The sequence below is a fragment of the Ranitomeya imitator genome, chromosome 6 (genome assembly GCF_032444005.1).
Source record: "Ranitomeya imitator isolate aRanImi1 chromosome 6, aRanImi1.pri, whole genome shotgun sequence".
In the NCBI taxonomy this organism is placed as follows: Eukaryota; Metazoa; Chordata; class Amphibia; order Anura; family Dendrobatidae; genus Ranitomeya; species Ranitomeya imitator.
In genome coordinates this window covers 565,255,901-565,277,244 of record NC_091287.1, presented here as the reverse complement: position 1 = coordinate 565,277,244, position 21,344 = coordinate 565,255,901, and the positions used below count along the sequence as shown (strand labels likewise).

The 21,344-nt window shown below is 51.3% G+C and overlaps 1 protein-coding gene across 2 annotated transcripts in view; it reads right to left on the bottom strand.

Moving 5' to 3' along the window:
* LOC138643207 (ranBP-type and C3HC4-type zinc finger-containing protein 1-like) overlaps nucleotides 1-21,159 on the bottom strand; it is a 60,981-nt gene extending 39,822 nt beyond the window's left edge. For both annotated transcript variants that reach the window (XR_011314151.1, XM_069732053.1), the window contains exons 1-2: nucleotides 20,962-21,159; nucleotides 7,225-7,399 (exon numbers count right to left, since the gene is read on the bottom strand). Coding sequence is in view for 1 of the 2 variants with exons in the window: in XM_069732053.1 (XP_069588154.1) it covers nucleotides 7,225-7,399; nucleotides 20,962-21,159 (373 nt within the window). In the remaining variant the exon portion in view is untranslated. The remainder of the gene's footprint in view (nucleotides 1-7,224; nucleotides 7,400-20,961) is intronic.
* Nucleotides 21,160-21,344: the final 185 nt, after the last annotated feature.

Sequence of the window (21,344 nt, the reverse complement as noted above, 5' to 3'; positions counted from 1 at the left end):
CGCCACGTAGGCGTCATGAAAGTCGGTGCCAATCCGACCTGTGAAGCATATGCTGTGTCACAGAATGATCGCGTCCCTGCAGGCCGGGTGAAAGGGTTAACTCCCATTTCACCCGATCTGCAGGGACAGGGGGAGTGGTAGTTTAGCCCAGGGGGGGGTGGCTTCACCCCCTCGTGGCTACGATCGCTCTGATTGGCTGTTGAAAGTGAAACTGCCAATCAGAGCGATTTGTAATATTTCACCTATTATAACGGGTGAAATATTACAATCCAGCCATGGCCGATGCTGCAATATCATCGGCCATGGCTGGAAATACTAATGTGCCCCCACCCCACCGATCGCCCCCGCAGCCCCCCGATCTGGCCGGTACACTGCTCCGGCTCCCCTCCGTCCAGTGCTCCGCTCCCCCCCCCCGTGCTCCAATCACCCCCCCGTGCTCCAATCACCCCCCCTGCACTCCGATCCACCCCTCCCGGTGCTCCGTTCCACCCCCCCGTGCTCCAATCACCCCCCCTGCACTCCGATCCACCCCTCCCGGTGCTCCGTTCCACCCCCCCGTGCTCCAATCACCCCCCCTGCACTCCGATCCACCCCTCCCGGTGCTCCGTTCCACCCCCCCGTGCTCCGTTCCACTCCTCCCGCGCTCCGATTCCCCCCCCGTGCTCCGATCCCCCCCCCGTGGTCCCCCCCCATGGTCCCCCCCCACCCCGTGGTCCCCCCCCACCCCATCATACTTACCGATCCAGCCGGGGTCCCGTCCATCTTCTCCCTGGGCGCCGCCATCTTCCAAAATGGCAGGCGCATGTGCAGTGCGCCCGCCGAATCTGCCGGCCGGCAGATTCGTTCCAAAGTGCATTTTGATCACTGAGATAGGTTATATCTCAGTGATCAAAATAAAAAAAATAATAAATGACCCCCCCCCTTTGTCACCCCCATAGGTAGGGACAATAAAAAAATAAAGAAATTTTTTTTTCCACTAATGTTAGAATAGGGTTAGGGTTAGGGGTAGGGTTAGGGTTTAGGGGTAGGGTTAGGGCTAGGGTTAGGGCTAGGGCTAGGGTTAGGGCTAGGGCTTCGGGATGTGCACACGTATTCTGGTCCTCTGCGGATTTTTCCGCTGCGGATTTGATAAATCCGCAGTGCTAAACCGCTGCGGATTTATGGCGGATTTACCGCGTTTTTTTCTGCGCATTTCACTGCGGTTTTACAACTGCGGTTTTCTATTGGAGCAGTTGTAAAACCGCTGCGGAATCCGCACAAAGAAGTGACATGCTGCGGAATGTAAACCGCTGCGTTTCCGTGCAGTTTTTCTGCAGCATGTGTACAGCGATTTTTGGTTCCCATAGGTTCACATTGAACTGTAAACTCATGGGAAACTGCTGCGGATCTGCAGCGTTTTCCGCAGCGTGTGCACATACCTTTAGAATTAGGCTATGTGCACACGGTGCGGATTTGGCTGCGGATCCGCAGCAGTGTTCCATCAGGTTTACAGTACCATGTAAACACATGAAAAACCAAATCCGCTGTGCCCATGGTGCGGAAAATACCGCGCGGAAACGCTGCGTTGTATTTTCCGCAGCATGTCAATTCTTTGTGCGGATTCCGCAGCGTTTTACACCTGTTCCTCAATAGGAATCCGCAGGTGAAATCCGCACAAAAAACACTGGAAATCCGCGGAAAATCCGCAGGTAAAACGCAGTGCCTGTTACCCGCGGATTTTTCAAAAATGGTGCGGAAATATCTCACACGAATCCGCAACGTGGGCACATAGCCTTAGGGTTGGGTTGGAATTAGGGTTGTGGTTAGGGGTGTGATTAGGGTTATGGCTACAGTTGGGATTAGAGTTAGGGGTGTGTTGGGGTTAGTGTTGGAGGTAGAATTGAGGGGTTTCCACTGTTTAGGCACATCAGGGGGTCTCCAAACGCAATATGGCGCCACCATTGATTCCAGCCAATCTCGTATTCAAAAAGTCAAATGGTGCTCCCTCACTTCCGAGCCCCAGCATGTGCCCAAACAGTGGTTTACCCCCACATATGGGGTATCAGCATACTCAGGACAAACTGCGCAACAATTACTGGGGTCCAATTTCTCCTGTTACCCTTGTGAATCTAAAAAAATGCTTGCTAAAACATAATTTTTGAGGAAAGAAAAATGATTTTTTATTTTCACGGCTCTGCGTTGTAAACGTCTGTGAAGCACTTGGGGGTTCAAAGTGCTCACCACATATCTAGATAAGTTCCTTGGGGGGTCTAGTTTCTAAAATGGGGTCACTTGTGGGGGGTTTCCACTGTTTAGGCACACCAGGGGCTCTGCAAACGCAACGTGACACCCGTAGACCATTCCATCAAAGTCTGCATTTCAAAAGTCACTACTTCCCTTCTGAGCCCCGGCATGTGCCCAAACAGTGGTTTACCCCCTCATATGGGGTATCAGCGTACTCAGGAGAAACTGGACAACAACTTTTGGGGTCCAATTTCTTCTGTAACCCTTGGGAAAATAAAAAATTCTGGGCTAAATAATTATTTTTGAGGAAAGAAAACGTATTTATTATTTTCACGGCTCTGCATTATAAACTTCTATGAAGCACTTGGGGGTTCAAAGTGCTCACCACACATCTAGATAAGTTCCTTTGGGGGTCTAGTTTCCAAAATGGGGTCACTTGTGGGGGGTTTCTACTGTTAAGCCACATCAGGGGCTCTGCAAACGCAACGTGACGCCCACAGAGCATTCCATCAAAGTCTGCATTTCAAAACGTCACTACTTCACTTCCGAGCCCCGGCATGTGCCCAAACAGTGGTTTACCCCCACATATGGGGTATCAGCGTACTCAGGAGAAACTGGAAAACAACTTTTGGGGTCAAATTTCTCCTGTTACCCTTGGGAAAATAAAAAATTGCAGGCTAAAAGATCATTTTTGAGAAAATAATTTTTTTTTTTATTTTCATGGCTCTGCGTTATAAACTTCTGTGAAGCACTTGGGGGTTCAAAGTCCTCACCACACATCTAGATTAGTTCCTTTGGGGGTCTAGTTTCCAAAATGGTGTCATTTCTGGGGGATCTCCAATGTTTAGGCACACAGGAGCTCTCCAAACGTGACATGGTGTCCGCTAATGATTGGAGCTAATTTTCCATTTAAAAAGCCAAATGGCGTGCCATCCCTTCCGAGCCCTGCCGTGCGCCCAAACAGTGGTTTACCCCCACATATGGGGTATCAGCATACTCAGGACAAACTGGACAACAATATTTGGGGTCCAATTTCTCCTATTATCCTTGGCAAAATAGGAAATTCCAGGCTAAAAAATCATTTTTGAGGAAAGAAAAATTATTTTTTATTTTCATGGCTCTGCGTTATAAACTTCTGTGAAGCACCTGGGGGTTTAAAGTGCTCAATATGCATCTAGATAAGTTCCTTGGGGGGTCTAGTTTCCAAAATGGGGTCACTTGTGGGGGAGCTCCAATGTTTAGGCACACAGGGGCTCTCCAAACGCGACATGGTGTCCGCTAACAATTGGAGCTAATTTTCCATTCAAAAAGTCAAATGACGCGCCTTCCCTTCCGAGCCCTGCCAAGTGCCCAAACAGTGGTTTACCCCCACATATGAGGTATCGGCGTACTCGGGAGAAATTGCCCAACAAATTTTATGATCCATTTTATCCTACTGCCCATGTGAAAATGAAAAAATTGAGGCGAAAAGAATTTTTTTGTGAAAAAAAAGTACTTTTTCATTTTTACAGATCAATTTGTGAAGCACCTGAGGGTTTAAAGTGCTCACTAGGCATCTAAATAAGTTCCTTGGGGGGTCTAGTTTCCAAAATGGGGTCACTTGTGGGGGAGCGCCAATGTTTAGGCACACAGGAGCTATCCAAACGCGACATGGTGTCCGCTAACGATGGAAATAATTTTTCATTCAAAAAGTCAAATGGCGCTCCTTCCCTTCCGAGCCTTACCATGTGCCCAAACAGTGGTTTACCCCCACATGTGAAGTATCGGTGTACTCAGGAGAAATTGCCCAACACATTTTAGGATCCATTTTATCCTGTTGCCTATGTGAAAATGAAAAAATTGAGGCTAAAAGAATTTTTTTGTGAAAAAAAAGTACTTTTTCATTTTTACGGATCAATTTGTGAAGCACCTGGGGGTTCAAAGTGCTCACTATGCAGCTAGATAAGTTCCTTGGGGCGTCTAGTTTCCAAAATGGGGTCACTTGTGGGGGAGCTCCAATTTTTAGGCACACGGGGGCTTTCCAAACGTGACATGGTGTCCGCTAAAGAGTGGAGCCAATTTTTGATTCAAAAAGTCAAATGGCGCTCCTTCCCTTCCAAGCCCTGCCGTGCGCCCAAACAGTGGTTTACCCCCACATATGAGGTATCAGCGTACTCAGGACAAATTGGACAACAACTTTCGTGGTTCAGTTTCTCCTTTTACCATTGGGAAAATAAAAAAATTGTTGCTAAAAGAATTTTTGTGACTAAAAAGTTAAATGTTCATTTTTTCCTTCCATGTTGCTTCTGCTGCTGTGAAGCACCTGAAGGGTTAATAAACTTCTTGAATGTGGTTTTGAGAACCTTGAGGGGTGCAGTTTTTAGAATGGTGTCACTTTTGGGTATTTTCAGCCATATAGACCCCTCAAACTGACTTCAAATGTGAGGTGGTCCCTAAAAAAAATGGTTTTGTAAATTTCGTTGTAAAAATGAGAAATCGCTGGTCAAATTTTAACCCTTATAACTTCCTAACAAAAAAAAATTTTGTTTCCAAAATTGTGCTGATGTAAAGTAAACATGTGGGAAATGTTATTTATTAACTATTTTGTGTCACATATCTCTCTGGTTTAACAGAATAAAAATTCAAAATGTGAAAATTGCAAAATTTTCAAAATTTTCGCCAAATTTCCGTTTTTATCACAAATAAAAGCAGAATTTATTGACCTAAATTTACCACTAACATGAAGCCCAATATATCACGAAAAAACAATCTCAGAACCGCTAGGATCAGTTGAAGCGTTCCTGAGTTATTACCTCATAAAGGGACACTGGTCAGAATTGCAAAAAACGGCAAGGTCTTTAAGGTCAAAATAGGCTGGGTCATGAAGGGGTTAATATACTTTTTTACATATATTTTTCTTTATTAAACTTCTGGTGCAGCTATAAAATATTTATTTCTAGAGACGTATATTTTACCCTGTTGGTGGTTCTAGTACTATAAAGAGATACATATATACGGTAGTCTTTTTTCTCATATATATAATCTGTCAGTGTACGCACTTTATTAATTATTTTATATTTTTTATGTAATTTTTGCTTATATAATGGATTGATTAAATTTTCTTATGGCTTTGTAATAAAGCCATATATTTTTCATATTCCCCGCCTCGGTCTGTTTTAGCTTTAATTTGTTCCATGGTGTAATACGTTGGTTGTTGGTTCTCCTCTCGCAGTGGTTCGTCCACTGCACTTTCTCACAGCGCACCCTGATAGTTTTGGTTACCGTGTATTTTAAATTATAATAAGTTATTATTAGTATCCTCACGATTATTGGGTGTACTGTGTATTTTACAATTTATGGCTATGAAAATTGTACATTCACACTGAAGGCATCAAAACTATGAATTAACACATGTGGAATTATATACTTAACAAAAAAGTGTGAAACAACTGAAATTATGTCTTATATTCTCGGTTCTTCACAGTAGCCACCTTTTGCTTTGATGACTGCTTTGCACACTCTTGGCATTCTCTTGATGAGCTTCAAGAGGTAGTCACCGGAAATGGTCTTCCAACAATCTTGAAGGAGTTCCCAGAGATGCTTAGCACTTGTAGCCCTTTTGCCTTCACTCTGAGGTCCAGCTCACCCCAAACCATCTCGATTGGGTTCAGGTCTGGTGACTGTAGAGGCCGGGTCATCTGGCGTAGCACCCATCACTCTACTTCCTGGTCAATAGCCCTTACACAGCCTTGAGGTGTGTTTGGGGTCATTGTCCTGTTGAAAAATAAATGATGGTCCAACTAAACGCAAACCGGATGGAATAGCATGCCGCTGCAAGATGCTGTGGTAGCCATGCTGGTTCAGTATGCCTTCAATTTTGAATAAATCCAACAGTGTCACCAGCAAAGCACCCCCCCCCCCCCCCCCGACACCATCACACCTCCTCCTCCATGCTTCACGGTGGGAACCAGGCATGTAGAGTCCATCCGTTCACCTTTTCTGCATCGCACAAAGACACGGTGGTTGGAACCAAAGATCTCAAATTTGGACTCATCAGACCAAAGCACAGATTTTCACTGGTCTAATGTCCATTCCTTGTGTTCTTTAGCCCAAACAAGTCTCTTCTGCTTGTTGCCTGTCCTTAGCAGTGGTTTCCTAGCAGCTATTTTACCATGAAGGCCTGCTGCACAAAGTCTCCTCTTAACAGTTGTTGTAGAGATGTGTCTGCTGCTAGAACGCTGTGTGGCATTGACCTGGTCTCTAATCTGAGCTGCTGTTCACCTGCGATTTCTGAGGCTGGTGACTCGGATAAACTTATCCTCAGAAGCAGAGGTGACTCTTGGTCTTCCTTTCCTGGGGCGGCCCTCATGTGAGCCAGCTTCTTTGTAGCGCTTGATAGTTTTTGCCACTGCACTTAGGGACACTTTCAAAGTTTTCCCAATTTTTCGGACTGACTGACCTTCATTTCTTAAAGTAATGATGGCCACTCCTTTTTCTTTACTCAGCTGCTTTTTTCTTGCCATAATACAAATTCTAACAGTCTATTCAGTAGGACTATCAGCTGTGTATCCACCAGACTTCTGCACAACTGATGGTCCCAACCCCATTTATAAGGCAATAAATCCCACTTATTAAACCTGACAGGGCACACCTGTGACGTGAAAACCATTCCCGGTGACTACCTCTTGAAGCTCATCAAGAGAATGCCAATAGTGTGCAAAGCAGTCATCAAAGCAAAAGGTGGTTACTTTGAAGAACCTAGAATATAAGACATAATTTCAGTTGTTTCACACTTTTTTGTTAAGTATATAATTCCACATGTGTTAATTCATAGTTTTGATGCGTTTACAATTTTCATAGTCATGAAAATACAGAAAAGTCTTTAAATGAGAAGGTGTGTCCAAACTTTTGGTCTGTACTGTATCTCTGCCCCATCCACAAACTACGACGAGAGCAGCGACTGACGGATAAAGGGGAGGAGCATCACCAGTTCCTAGCCAATCACAGCCGGCTATGGCTCACCTCTCTGGGCCTCTCGCAGAGAGCTGCTCACCACCGTCCACCATCGCTGGGCCTCCCGCTCATCATCAAACTGGAAGGTGAGGACGCGGCCGGGCGTCTCCAGGGAGGAGAGTTCATGGCACCGCGACGTCTTCATGTCGTACGAGACGTCTCGGAGTTGGAAGTTCTCGAGGATCTGGGCGACAGAAGAGACGAGTCACGGAGGGAAACAAGAGCCGGCAGGGGGCAAGGAAGGGGGACAGCGGAGGGCATGGAAGGGGGCCGGCGACAAGAGATGGTGGTGGGTAAGGAAGGGGGCGTCAACGAGATCCAGACTGGACGGGGCACGCGAACGGGGAGCGCAGCTCTGGATGTGACAGTTACGGTATGTGCACACGTTTTGGATTCTGCAGAATGACCTGTGGATTTCACCTGCGTTTTACCTGCGGATTCCTATAATGGAACAGGTGTAAAATGCTGCGGATTCCACACAAAGAATTGACATGCTGAGGAAAATAAACTGCAGCTTTTCTGCGCGGTATTTTCTGCACCATGGGCACAGCGGATTTGGTTTTCCATAGGTTTACATGGTACTATGCACCGCATGGAAAACCCCTGCGAATCCGCAGCCAAATTCGCACCGTGTGCACAGAGCCTAAGGGAATGTGCACACGTTGCAGATTTGCCTGTGGCATTTTCAGATTCTTCCCTCTCTTGCCAGAAAAAGCAGGTGCGGATTTGCTGCGTTTTTTCATGCAGATTTGTCTGCGTGTTTGTAACCTAAATAAAGCTAACATACTTAAAAAAAAAAAAAATTGTGATATCATTTCCGGTCCAACCTATTCATTTACATACTCCATTGAAGAATACGGAAAATAGAGATATATAATTGTCTATGTATTATCTAGTAGATATTTATTATCTAAGGGACACTTCCGTCTGTCTGTCTGTCCCGGAAATCCCGCGTCGCTGATTGGTCGCGGCCGCTACGTCATCATCTCGCAAGACCGCAATGCATGGAGTGGTCACTGGCGCGTCACGAGGAGCGGGAAAGGCCTGTTCTGGATCCGAGGGGCCGACGGAAGGCGAGTATATCACTATTTTTTATTTATTTTTTTTATAACAGGGATATAATGCGTGGGCTGCGCTATGTACTACGTGGGCTGCGCTATGTACTACGTGGGCTGCGCTATGTACTACGTGGCTGGCCGTGAGCAATCAGCGACATGCACAGTCCGGCCGCGAATTGGTGCGGGATTTGAACCACGCTTCGCTAATTGGTCACGGCCGGCCGCATCCTGTGTATTCAATCAATGTATTATTCTAAAATCTTCATAAATAAACTACATACAAATTCTAGAATACCCGACGCGTTAGAATCGGGCTACCATCTAGTAGATAATAAATAGACAGATAATAGATACCGTATATACTAGAGTATAAGCCGACCCGAGTATAAGCCGACCCCCCTAATTTTGCCACAAAAAACTGGGAAAACTTAATGACACGAGTATAAGCCTAGGGTGGGAAATGCAGCAGCTACCGGTAAATGTCAAAAATAAAAATAGATACCAATAAAAGTAAAATTAATTGAGACATCAGTAGGTTACGTGTTTTTGAAAATCCATATTGAATCAGGAGCCCCATATAATGCTCCATACAGTTCATGATGGGCCCCATAAGATGCTCCATATTAAAATATGCCCCATATAATGCTGCACAAATGTTGATTATGGCCCAATAAGATGCTCCAGATATTTGCCCCATATAATGCTGCACATGGCCCCATAAGATGCTCCATACAGATAAGTAGATGGTGGCCCGATTCTAACGCATCGGGTATTCTAGAATATGCATGCCCACGCGGTATACAGCACAGCCCACGCGGTATACAGCACAGCCCACGCGGTATACAGCACAGCCCACGCGGTATACAGCACAGCCCACGCGGTATACAGCACAGCCCACGCGGTATACAGCACAGCCCACGCGGTATACAGCACAGCCCACGCGGTATACAGCACAGCCCACGCGGTATACAGCACAGCCCACGCGGTATACAGCACAGCCCACGCGGTATACAGCACAGCCCACGCGGTATACAGCACAGCCCACGCGGTATACAGCACAGCCCACGCGGTATACAGCACAGCCCACGCGGTATACAGCACAGCCCACGCGGTATACAGCACAGCCCACGCGGTATACAGCACAGCCCACGCGGTATACAGCACAGCCCACGCGGTATACAGCACAGCCCACGCGGTATACAGCACAGCCCACGCGGTATACAGCACAGCCCACGCGGTATACAGCACAGCCCACGCGGTATACAGCACAGCCCACGCGGTATACAGCACAGCCCACGCGGTATACAGCACAGCCCACGCGGTATACAGCACAGCCCACGCGGTATACAGCACAGCCCACGCGGTATACAGCACAGCCCACGCGGTATACAGCACAGCCCACGCGGTATACAGCACAGCCCACGCGGTATACAGCACAGCCCACGCGGTATACAGCACAGCCCACGCGGTATACAGCACAGCCCACGCGGTATACAGCACAGCCCACGCGGTATACAGCACAGCCCACGCGGTATACAGCACAGCCCACGCGGTATACAGCACAGCCCACGCGGTATACAGCACAGCCCACGCGGTATACAGCACAGCCCACGCGGTATACAGCACAGCCCACGCGGTATACAGCACAGCCCACGCGGTATACAGCACAGCCCACGCGGAATACAGCACAGCCCACGCGGTATACAGCACAGCCCACGCGGTATACAGCACAGCCCACGCGGTATACAGCACAGCCCACGCGGTATACAGCACAGCCCACGCGGTATACAGCACAGCCCACGCGGTATACAGCACAGCCCACGCGGTATACAGCACAGCCCACGCGGTATACAGCACAGCCCACGCGGTATACAGCACAGCCCACGCGGTATACAGCACAGCCCACGCGGTATACAGCACAGCCCACGCGGTATACAGCACAGCCCACGCGGTATACAGCACAGCCCACGCGGTATACAGCACAGCCCACGCGGTATACAGCACAGCCCACGCGGTATACAGCACAGCCCACGCATGTCACAGGTTAAAAAATAAAACATACCTTCCGATCCGAGGGCCCCTTGTAGCGCGCGGCTGCCGCCATCTTCCGCTCCCAGGATGCATTGCGAAATTACCCAGATGACTTAGTGGTCTCGCGAGACCGCCAAGTCTTCTGGGTAATTTCGTAATGCATCGCCAGGAACGGAAGATGGCGGCCGGCTCGGCGGACTACGGAGGGTGAGAATAGCAGGTTTTTTGGGTTTTTTTAAAATTATTTTTAACATTACATTTTTTACTATTGATGCCGCATAGGCAGCATCAATAGTAAAAAGTTGGGGACACACAGGGTTAATAGTGGCGGTAACGGAGTGAGTTACCCGCGGCATAACGCGGTCCGTTACCGCCGGCATTAACCCTATGTGAGCGGTGACTGGAGAGGAGTATGGAGCGGGCGCCGGGCAGTGACTGCGGGGAGGAAGGAGCAGCCATTTTCTTCCGGACTGTGCCCGTCGCTGATAAAATGGTGCATAAAGAGATAAACACACAAAACCAGCGTTAGGCCGGGGTCACACTTGCGAGAAAAATCGCACGAGTCTTGCACCTCTCTACCAGACACTGGGACCGGAGCGTTCAGCTATAGAGAAATACACGCAGCCGCACACTCCGGTCCGAGTGCCGGCGACAGTGCTGAGTATTGGGGTGCGAGACTCGTGCGAGTTTCTCGCAATTGTGACCCCGGCCTTAAACGCAATGTTTAATTTAAAAAAAATAAATAAAATGGACGTGGGCTCCCGCGCAATTTTCAAGTCCAGAGTGGGAAAGCCAGTGACTGTGGGCAGATATTTGTAGCCTGGGAAGGGGGTAATACCCATGACTCTTCCCAGGCTATGAATCTCAGCCCACAGCTGTATATTTAGCCTTTACTGGCTATTAAAATAGAGGGAGTTGTTATTTTTTTTACACTTGAACACAGTAGCCGGATGATGGGACTATACTGTCCCATCATCTCGCTACCTGTCACTGTAGCAGTCATAGCCGGATGGGACTAGGAGTCTCAGTGGCGTATCTAGGGGGGCAGCCGGGGCATGTGCCCCGGGCGCAGCCGGGCCGCATAATGTGGCGGTCCGTAGTGTCTCCACCGGTGGCTGCATTCTGCAGCCCCCGGTCTGGGAGTCAGCTGATCTCTGTGCCGACTGTCAAGCTGACAGCCGGCACGGAGAAGCTGCAGAGCGCCAGCTCCCAACGTGCGGAGATGGAGGGAGGCCCCGGCAGGGGTGGCTGCGGCCGGCAGGGGTGGCTGCGGCCGGCAGGGGTGGCTGCGGCCGGCAGGGGTGGCTGCGGCCGGCAGGGGTGGCTGCGGCCGGCAGGGGTGGCTGCGGCCGGCAGGGGTGGCTGCGGCCGGCAGGGGTGGCTGCGGCCGGCAGGGGTGGCTGCGGCCGGCAGGGGTGGCTGCGGCCGGCAGGGGTGGCTGCGGCCGGCAGGGGTGGCTGCGGCCGGCAGGGGTGGCTGCGGCCGGCAGGGGTGGCTGCGGCCGGCAGGGGTGGCTGCGGCCGGCAGGGGTGGCTGCGGCCGGCAGGGGTGGCTGCGGCCGGCAGGGGTGGCTGCGGCCGGCAGGGGTGGCTGCGGCCGGCAGGGGTGGCTGCGGCCGGCAGGGGTGGCTGCGGCCGGCAGGGGTGGCTGCGGCCGGCAGGGGTGGCTGCGGCCGGCAGGGGTGGCTGCGGCCGGCAGGGGTGGCTGCGGCCGGCAGGGGTGGCTGCGGCCGGCAGGGGTGGCTGCGGCCGGCAGGGGTGGCTGCGGCCGGCAGGGGTGGCTGCGGCCGGCAGGGGTGGCTGCGGCCGGCAGGGGTGGCTGCGGCCGGCAGGGGTGGCTGCGGCCGGCAGGGGTGGCTGCGGCCGGCAGGGGTGGCTGCGGCCGGCAGGGGTGGCTGCGGCCGGCAGGGGTGGCTGCGGCCGGCAGGGGTGGCTGCGGCCGGCAGGGGTGGCTGCGGCCGGCAGGGGTGGCTGCGGCCGGCAGGGGTGGCTGCGGCCGGCAGGGCTGGCTGCGGCCGGCAGGGCTGGCTGCGGCCGGCAGGGGTGGCTGCGGCCGGCAGGGGTGGCTGCGGCCGGCAGGGGTGGCTGCGGCCGGCAGGGGTGGCTGCGGCCGGCAGGGGTGGCTGCGGCCGGCAGGGGTGGCTGCGGCCGGCAGGGGTGGCTGCGGCCGGCAGGGGTGGCTGCGGCCGGCAGGGGTGGCTGCGGCCGGCAGGGGTGGCTGCGGCCGGCAGGGGTGGCTGCGGCCGGCAGGGGTGGCTGCGGCCGGCAGGGGTATGTGCAGAGAAGGAAATGGTGTATGTGTAGGGTGAGGAGAGGGCAAGGATGGGGATGGTGGGTGAGGATAGGGCAATGATGAGGCTGACGGGGAGAGGGCAAGGATGGGGATGGTGGTGGAGGAGGAAATGATGGAAGTGGTGGAATGGGCAAAAATGGGGGTGGTGGGGGAGGAGGAAATAATGGAAGTGGTGGGATGGGCAAGGATGGGGGAGGAGGAAATGATGGAAGGGGTGGAATGGGCAAGGATGGGGATGGTGGGGGAGGAGGAAATGATGGAAGGGGTGGAATGGGCAAGGATAGGGATGGTGGGGGAGGAGGAAATGATGGAAGGGGTGGAATGGGCAAGGATGGGATTGGGGGAGGAAATGCTGGAGGTGGTGAAATGGGCAATTATGGGCGTGACGGAGAAGGCAATGATGGAGGTGGTGGAGAGAGCAATGACAGGGTGGGATAGAGGACAATAATAGGTGTGTGGCCATTTGAGTGGGGATATGGGGATTTATTATGTGTGGGGAGAATTTGGGGATGGGGGAATTTATTTTGTGTTGGGTGAGATTTGGATTGGGGATGGGGGATTTAATGTGTGGGGGAGATTTGAGGACACAAAATGAAGAGCAAAAGGGGAGATGGGGGGCATGTATGAGGAAACAGTACAGGGGAATGGGGGCATGTATGAGGAAACAGTACAGGGGAATGGGGGGCATGTATGAAGAAACAGTACGGGGGAATGGGGGGCATGTATGAGGAAACAGTACAGGGGAATGGGGAGCATGTATGAGGAAACAGTATGGGGGAATGGGGGGCATGTTTGAGGAAACAGTATTGGGGAATTGGGGGCATGTATGAGGAAACAGTATCGGGGAATGGGGGGCATGTTTGAGGAAACAGTATGGGGGAATGGGGAGCATATAAGAGGAAACAATATGGGGGATGGGTGCAGACAGTATGGGGAGCGAACGGGGAAATGTATGCGGACACAGTATGAGGAGCAATGTGAAAAATGTATGTGACAGTACGGGGAGTGAGGGTGATGGGAGGTGTGCAGACTCAGTATGGGGAGTCAGGTGAGCAGGCAGTATAGAAAGTGAAGGGGTAAATATATGAGGAACAGTATGGTAAACAGGGGGATGTGAGAGGAGACAGTATGAGGAGGGAGGGGAATAGTGTGAGGAGACAGTATGGGGGGAGAAAAGTGAGTGGGCACAGAATAGAACTAAGTAGTGGGGGCGTAGCATGGGGGGACAGTGTAAGGGCACAACCAGGAGGGGACAGTATACCAAGGAGGGGGGGGGAGTGTGATGAGAGAGTACAGTATAAATACTGGGCCCTATAGGGGGACACAGTGTGAGAGGACAGTGTGAAGAGGGGGCCGGTATGGAAAGGAGAGGTCAGTGTGAAAAGCATGTACCATAAGAGGGACAGTGTGGGGGTCATATTTTGTGCAGACAATATAGTGAGGGGCAATTTTTTATTCCGGAGCATTATAACGACACTTCTATCTTTAACCCCTCTGTGACCTTAGACGTACTATCCCGTCGAGGTGCCCTGGGCTTATCTGACCCTGGACGGGATAGTACGTCCAGCGCGATCGGCAGCGCTCACGGGGGGAGCGCGGCCGGGTGTCAGCTGCTTATCGCAGCTGACATCCGGCACTATGTGCCAGGAGCGGTCACGGACCGCCCCCGGCACATTAACCCCTGGCACACCGCGATCAAACATGATCGCGATGTGCCGGCGGTGCAGGGAAGCACCGCGCAGGGAGGGGGCTCCCTGCGGGCTTCCCTGAGCCCCCCGCAGCAACGCGATGTGATCGCGTTGCTGCGAGGGTCTCCTCACCTCCCTCCCTGCTCGAGCCCCGGATCCAAAATGGCCGCGGATCCGGGTCCTGCAGGGAGGGAGGTGGCTTCACAGAGCCTGCTCAGAGCAGGCACTGTGAAGGCTGCAGCGCTGCATGTCAGATCAGTGATCTGACAGAGTGCTGTGCAAACTGTCAGATCAGTGATCTGTATTGTCCCCACTTGGGACAAAGTAAAAAAGTAAAAAAAAAAAATTTCCAAATGTGTAAAAAAAAAAAATAAAAAAAAATATTCCAAAATAATGAAAAAAAAAAAATATATTATTCCCATAAATACATTTCTTCATCTAAATAATAAAAAAAAAAAAACAATAAAAGTGCACATATTTAGTATCGCCGCGTCCGTAACGACCCGACCTATAAAACTGGCCCACTAGTTAACCCCTTCAGTAAGCACCGTAAGAGAAAAAAAAAAAGAGGCAAAAAACGCTTTATTATCATGCCGCTGAACAAAAAGTGGAATAACACGCGATCAAAAGGACAGATATAAATAACCATGGTACCGCTGAAAACGTCATATTGTCCCGCAAAAAACGAGCCGCCACACAGCATCATCAGCAAAAAAATAAAAAAGTTATAGTCCTGAGAATAAAGCGATGCAAAAATAATTATTTTTTCTGTAAAATAGTTTTTATCGTATAAAAGCGCCAAAACATAAAAAAATGATATAAATGAGATGTCGCTGTAATCGTACTGACCCGAAGAATAAAACTGCTTTATCAATTTTACCAAACGCGGAACGGTATAAACGCCTCCCCCAATAGAAATTCATGAATAGCTGGTTTTTGGTAATTCTTCCTCATAAAAATCGGAATAAAAAGCGATCAAAAAATGTCACGTGCCCGAAAATGTTTTCAATAAAAACGTCAACTCGTCCCGCAAAAAACAAGACCTCACATGACTCTGTGGACCAAAATATGGAAAAATTATAGCTCTCAAAATGTGGTAACGCAAAAAATATTTTTTGCAATAAAAAGGGTCTTTCAGTGTGTGACGGCTGCCAATCATAAAAATCCGCTAAAAAACTCGCTATAAAAGTAAATCAAAACCCCCTTCATCACCCCCTTAGTTAGGGAAAAATAAAATTTTTTTTATTTATTTCCATTTTCCCATTAGGGCTAGGGTTACGGTTAGGGCTAGGGTTAGGGCTAGGGCTAGGGTTGGGGCTAAAGTTAGGGTTAGGGTTGGGGCTAAAGTTACGGTTAGGGTTTAGATTACATTTACAGTTGGGATTAGGGTTAGGGGTGTGTCAGGGTTAGAGGTGTGGTTAGGGTTACCGTTGGAATTAGGGTTAGGGGTGTATTTAGATTAGGGTTTCAGTTATAATTGGGGGGTTTCCACTGTTTCGGCACATCAGGGGCTCTCCAAACGCGACATGGCGTCCGATCTCAATTCCAGCCAATTCTGCGTTGAAAAAGTAAAACAGTGCACCTTCCCTTCCGAGCTCTCCCGTGTGCCCAAACAGGGGTTTACCCCAACATATGGGGTATCAGCGTACTCAGGACATATAGGACAACAACTTTTGGGGTCCAATTTCTCCTGTTACCCTTGGGAAAATACAAAACTGGGGGCTAAAAAACAATTTTTGTGGGAAAACAAAAAGATTTTTTATTTTCACGGCTCTGCGTTATAAACTGTAGTGAAACACTTGGGGGTTCAAAGTTCTCACAACACATCTAGATAAGTTCATTGAGGGGTCTAGTTTCCAATATGGGGTCACTTGTGGGGGGTTTCTACTGTTTAGGTACATTAGGGGCTCTGCAAACGCAATGTGACGCCTGCAGACCAATCCATCTAAGTCTGCATTCCAAATGATGCTCCTTCCCTTCCGAGCCCTCCCATGCGCCCAAACGGTGGTTCCCCCCCACATATCGGGTATCAGCGTACTCAGGACAAATTGGACAACAACATTTAGGGTCCAATTTCTCCTGCTAACCTTGGAAAAATACAAAACTGGGGGCTAAAATATAATTTTTGTGGAAAAAAAAATATTTTTTATTTGCACGGCTCTGCGTTATAAACTGTAGTGAAATACTTGGGAGTTCAAAGCTCTCACAACACATCAAGATGAGTTCCTTAGGGGGTCTACTTTCCAAAATGGTGTCACTTGTGGGGGGTTTCTACTGTTTAGGTACATTAGGGGCTCTGCAAACGCAATGTGACGCCTGCAGACCATTCCATCTAAGTCTGCATTCCAAATGGCGCTCCTTCCCTTCCGAGCCCTCCCATGCGCCCAAACGGTGGTTCCCCCCCCCCACATATGGGGTATCAGCGTACTCAGGACAAATTGGACAACAACTTTTGGGGTCCAATTTCTCCTGTTACCCTAGGGAAAAATACAAAACTGGGGGCTAAAAAATTTTTGTGGGAAAAAAATTTTGTTTTATTTTTATGGCTCTGCATTATAAACTTCTGTGAAGCCCTTGGTGGGTCAAAGTGCTCACCACACCTCTAGATAAGTTCCTTAGGGGGTCTACTTTCCAAAATGGTGTCACTTGTGGGGGGTTTCAATGTTTAGGCACATCAGTGGCTCTCCAAACGCAACATGGCGTCCCATCTCAATTCCTGTCAATTTTGCATTGAAAAGTCAAACGGCGCTCCTTCCCTTCCGAGCTCTCCCATGCGCCCAAACAGTGGTTTACTGCCACATATGGGGTATCAGCGTACTCAGGACAAATTGGACAACAACCTTTGGGGTCCATTTTCTCCTGTTACCCTTGGTAAAATAAAACAAATTGGAGCTGAAGTAAATTTTTTGTGTAAAAAAGTTAAATGTTCATTTTTATTTAAACATTAAACATTCCAAAAATTCCTATTAAACACCTGAAGGGTTAATAAACTTCTTGAATGTGGTTTTGAGCACCTTGAGGGGTGCAGTTTTTAGAATGGTGTCCCACTTGGGCATTTTATATCATATAGACCCCTCAAAATGACTTCAAATGAAACGTGGTCCCTAAAAAAAAATGGTGTTCTAAAAATGAGAAATTGCTGGTCAACTTTTAACCCTTATAACTCCCTAACAAAAAAAAATTTTGGTTCCAAAATTGTGCTGATGTAAAGAAGACATGTGGGAAATGTTACTTATTAACTATTTTGTGTGACACATCTCTGTGATTTAATTGCATAAAAATTCAAAGTTTGAAAATTGCGAAATTTTCAAAATTTTCGCCAAATTTCCGTTTTTTTCACAAATAAACGCAGGTACTATCAAAGAAATTTTACCACTATCATGAAGTACAATATGTCACGAGAAAACAATTTCAGAATCACCGGGATCCGTTGAAGCGTTTTAGAGTTATAACCTCATAAAGGGACAGTGGTCAGAATTGTAAAAATTGGCCCGGTCATTAACGTGCAAACCACCCTTGGGGGTAAAGGGGTTAAGGGCGTCATGTGGAGATTTTCTGCAAAAGAGCGGAGAAGATGGAAGTCTGCAGAGGCGGCTGTGGATGAGAAAACTCATCATGGGGTCTGGACAAGATGAAGGAAAGAAGGAGATCGGCTCCAGAGACGACGTCATCTATACGGTTCCTGGATGTAAATGTTATGTGTGATCCTGACTAACTCATGTTTTTATTTATGTTAGGAGCATTAAAGGGGATGTCCAGGCTTGTGATGAGTCTGCAGTCATTCTTTGTGACTGCAGACTTCTGACTTCTCACAGTGCGCACTGCACGCTGTCAGGATTCTCTCGTGCTGGCGATTTACATACGTGCGGACACGTGCTGACTAGACATGTGTGGCCTCACTCAATGAAAATGAACTGAGCGAGGCCGGGCACATCTAGTCAGAATGTGGCCAGAAGTATACAAATCACATACTTGTGCTGACATGACCGTCCACCGGCCAGGGAGAATCCTAGTAGTGTGCAGTGCATGCGTTGTGAGAATTCAGAAGCTGCGATGTCAGGATTCAGCTCTGCAGGTTCCAGTAGTCGTCACATGGACACGTCACTCATATGCGATTTCCATACTTATGGTCCTGTGACATCGAGCTTCTCTTCTGCTTCTCTGTTTTTCACTGATCACTGAGAGCATTAGGGAGAGGAGCTCGTGGGTACATGACAGTGTGCAAATCGCATATGTCCTCGCGCCAAAATAAATTCTTGCCACGTGTGCCAGAAACCCTAGATACCCCTCTGAGTAGTCCCATGGGACGATGCCTGCCTACATGCAGACCCGCACACACACACCCCCGCGCATCCCCCCACACACAGGCTCCGCACACACACTCTTCCCCCTCCCAATCTGCAGAATTTCTCGCACCCAACACTGCAGCAAAACCTCAGATAATGCGGTTTTGCTGCAGATTTGACTGTATCAATTGACGTCAATAGGTGAAGAAACGCTGCAGATCTACAAGAAGAATGGACATGCTCCTTTTTTGAATCCGTGCGGATTTTTCGGCACCACTAGCACGGCACTTCTTTCCCTCCCTGATTTACATTGTGCTGTAAGGCCGCGTGCCCACATCGCGTTTTTATGCCGTTCTGCAGTGTTTTTGCCGCAGCGGAAACGCATAAAAAAAGATTCTGCACACACAGGATTGCAGTGAATCGCTCACGTTACGTATGTGCCCCCCATGTGTACAGCGATGGTGCCCGGGTCTGGTGCCCCCCATGTGTACAGCGATGGCGCCCGGGTCCGGTGCCCCCCATGTGTACAGCGATGGCGCCCGGGTCCGGTGCCCCCCATGTGGACAGCGATGGCGCCCGGGTCCGGTGCCCCCCATGTGTACAGCGATGGTGCCCGGGTCTGGTGCCCCCCATGTGTACAGAGATGGCGCCCGGGTCCGGTGCCCCCCATGTGTACAGCGATGGCGCCCGGGTCCGGTGCCCCCCATGTGTACAGCGATGGCGCCCGGGTCCGGTGCCCCCCATGTGTACAGCGATGGTGCCCGGGTCCGGTACCCCCATGTGTACAGCGATGGCGCCCGGGTCTGGTGCCCCCCATGTGTACAGCGATGGTGCCCGGGTCCGGTGCCCCCCATGTGTACAGCGATGGCGCCCAGGTCTGGTGCCCCCCATGTGTACAGCGATGGCGCCCGGGTCTGGTGCTCCCCATGTGTACAGCGATGGCGCCCGGGTCTGGTGCCCCCCATGTATACAGCGATGGCGCCCGGGTCTGGTGCCCCCCATGTGTACAGCGATGGTGCCCGGGTCCGGTACCCCCCATGTGTACAGCGATGGCGCCCGGGTCCGGTGCCCCCCATGTGTACAGCGATGGTGCCCGGGTCCGGTACCCCCATGTGTACAGCGATGGCGCCCGGGTCCGGTGCCCCCCATGTGTACAGCGATAGTGCCCGGGTCCGGTACCCCCCATGTGTACAGCGATGGTGCCCGGGTCCGGTACCCCCATGTGTACAGCGATGGCGCCCAGGTCTGGTGCCCCCCATGTGTACAGCGATGGTGCCCGGGTCCGGTACCCCCATGTGTACAGCGATGGCGCCCGGGTCTGGTGCTCCCCATGTGTACAGCGATGGCGCCCGGGTCCGGTACCCCCATGTGTACAGCGATGGCGCCCGGGTCTGGTGCCCCCCATGTGTACAGCGATGGCGCCCGGGTCCGGTGCCCCCCATGTGTACAGCGATGGTGCCCGGGTCCGGTGCCCCCCATGTGTACAGCGATGGCGCCCGGGTCCGGTGCCCCCCATGTGTACAGCGATGGCGCCCGGGTCCGGTGCCCCCCATGTGTACAGCGATGGTGCCCGGGTCCGGTGCCCCCCATGTGTACAGCGATGGCGCCCGGGTCCGGTGCCCCCCATGTGTACAGCGATGGCGCCCGGGTCCGGTGCCCCCCATGTGTACAGCGATGGCGCCCGGGTCCGGTGCCCCCCATGTGTACAGCGATGGCGCCCGGGTCCGGTGCCCCCCATGTGTACAGCGATGGTGCCCGGGTCTGGTGGAGACTCTTCTACAATATTCCTGTAAATAAAGACTTAAAATAAAAACTAGCGATTCTCACCTTCCGACGGCCCCTGGAGCCCCCCCCCGCCTCTCAGCGGTGCACACGGCGGCGGCTCCCGTTCCCAGGATGCATTGTGTGAGTCACCTGGGATGACGTCGCAATCACGTGACGTCACAAAGGTCCTTGGCGCAAAGCATCCTGGGAACGGAAGGTAGCGGGAGGAGTCCGGGGGCCGTCGGAAGGTGAGAATAACCGGATATTTTATTATTTGTCGCATTCCATCTTTTACTATTGAGGCTGCGTCGCACTTCTCACGCACTACGAGGAAAGCGCACGCATTCTGCAAGATAAAACCGCTCGAGTTCTGCGGGAAAACGCACGAGAATTCCGCATGCGTTTCACCCGCACCAGTGAGTTGCGGAAACGCACATTACGGACATTTCTGCACCGTGGGCACACAGCCTAAATCACCGCAGGAAATAATCCGCCAGGTGCGCACACAGCCGACCTCGCGCTGCCAGGAGGAGGGACAGAGGGGCTGCTGGGAAGTTGTGCGTCACGTGCAGTTATATGTGGGGGCTCCGCTGCGGCCGTCACCGCGGAGCTCCGGTCTCCTCTCACCGCTCCTGCCGGGCCCTGGGCCGCCGCCGCCGCTTGGCTCCTCCGCACAGACAGACGGAAATCACCGGCTCTCTCCGGCTCCACGCTCAGCTGCAGATGCACCGCGTCCCGGCCGCTCCCCGCTTCCTCCAGCCACGCTCGGGCCGACAACAGCACTGTGGGCAGCGGCTGTGAGGGGACGGGACCCCCGCACGCCATGTCTCCCGGCCGGGGGCCGCTCCGACTACTGACTTCCTGGTGCTGCTGCGCCCTCTGCTGACCGCCAGCGGAAATACAGCGGCCGTGACCCCGACTGCCTCTGCTGGTGGACACTGGTACTACTGCAGTCCGTCCGGGGGCGGAGCCGAGGAGACACCGGAAGTGAAACTGGTAAGCCCGCCCGG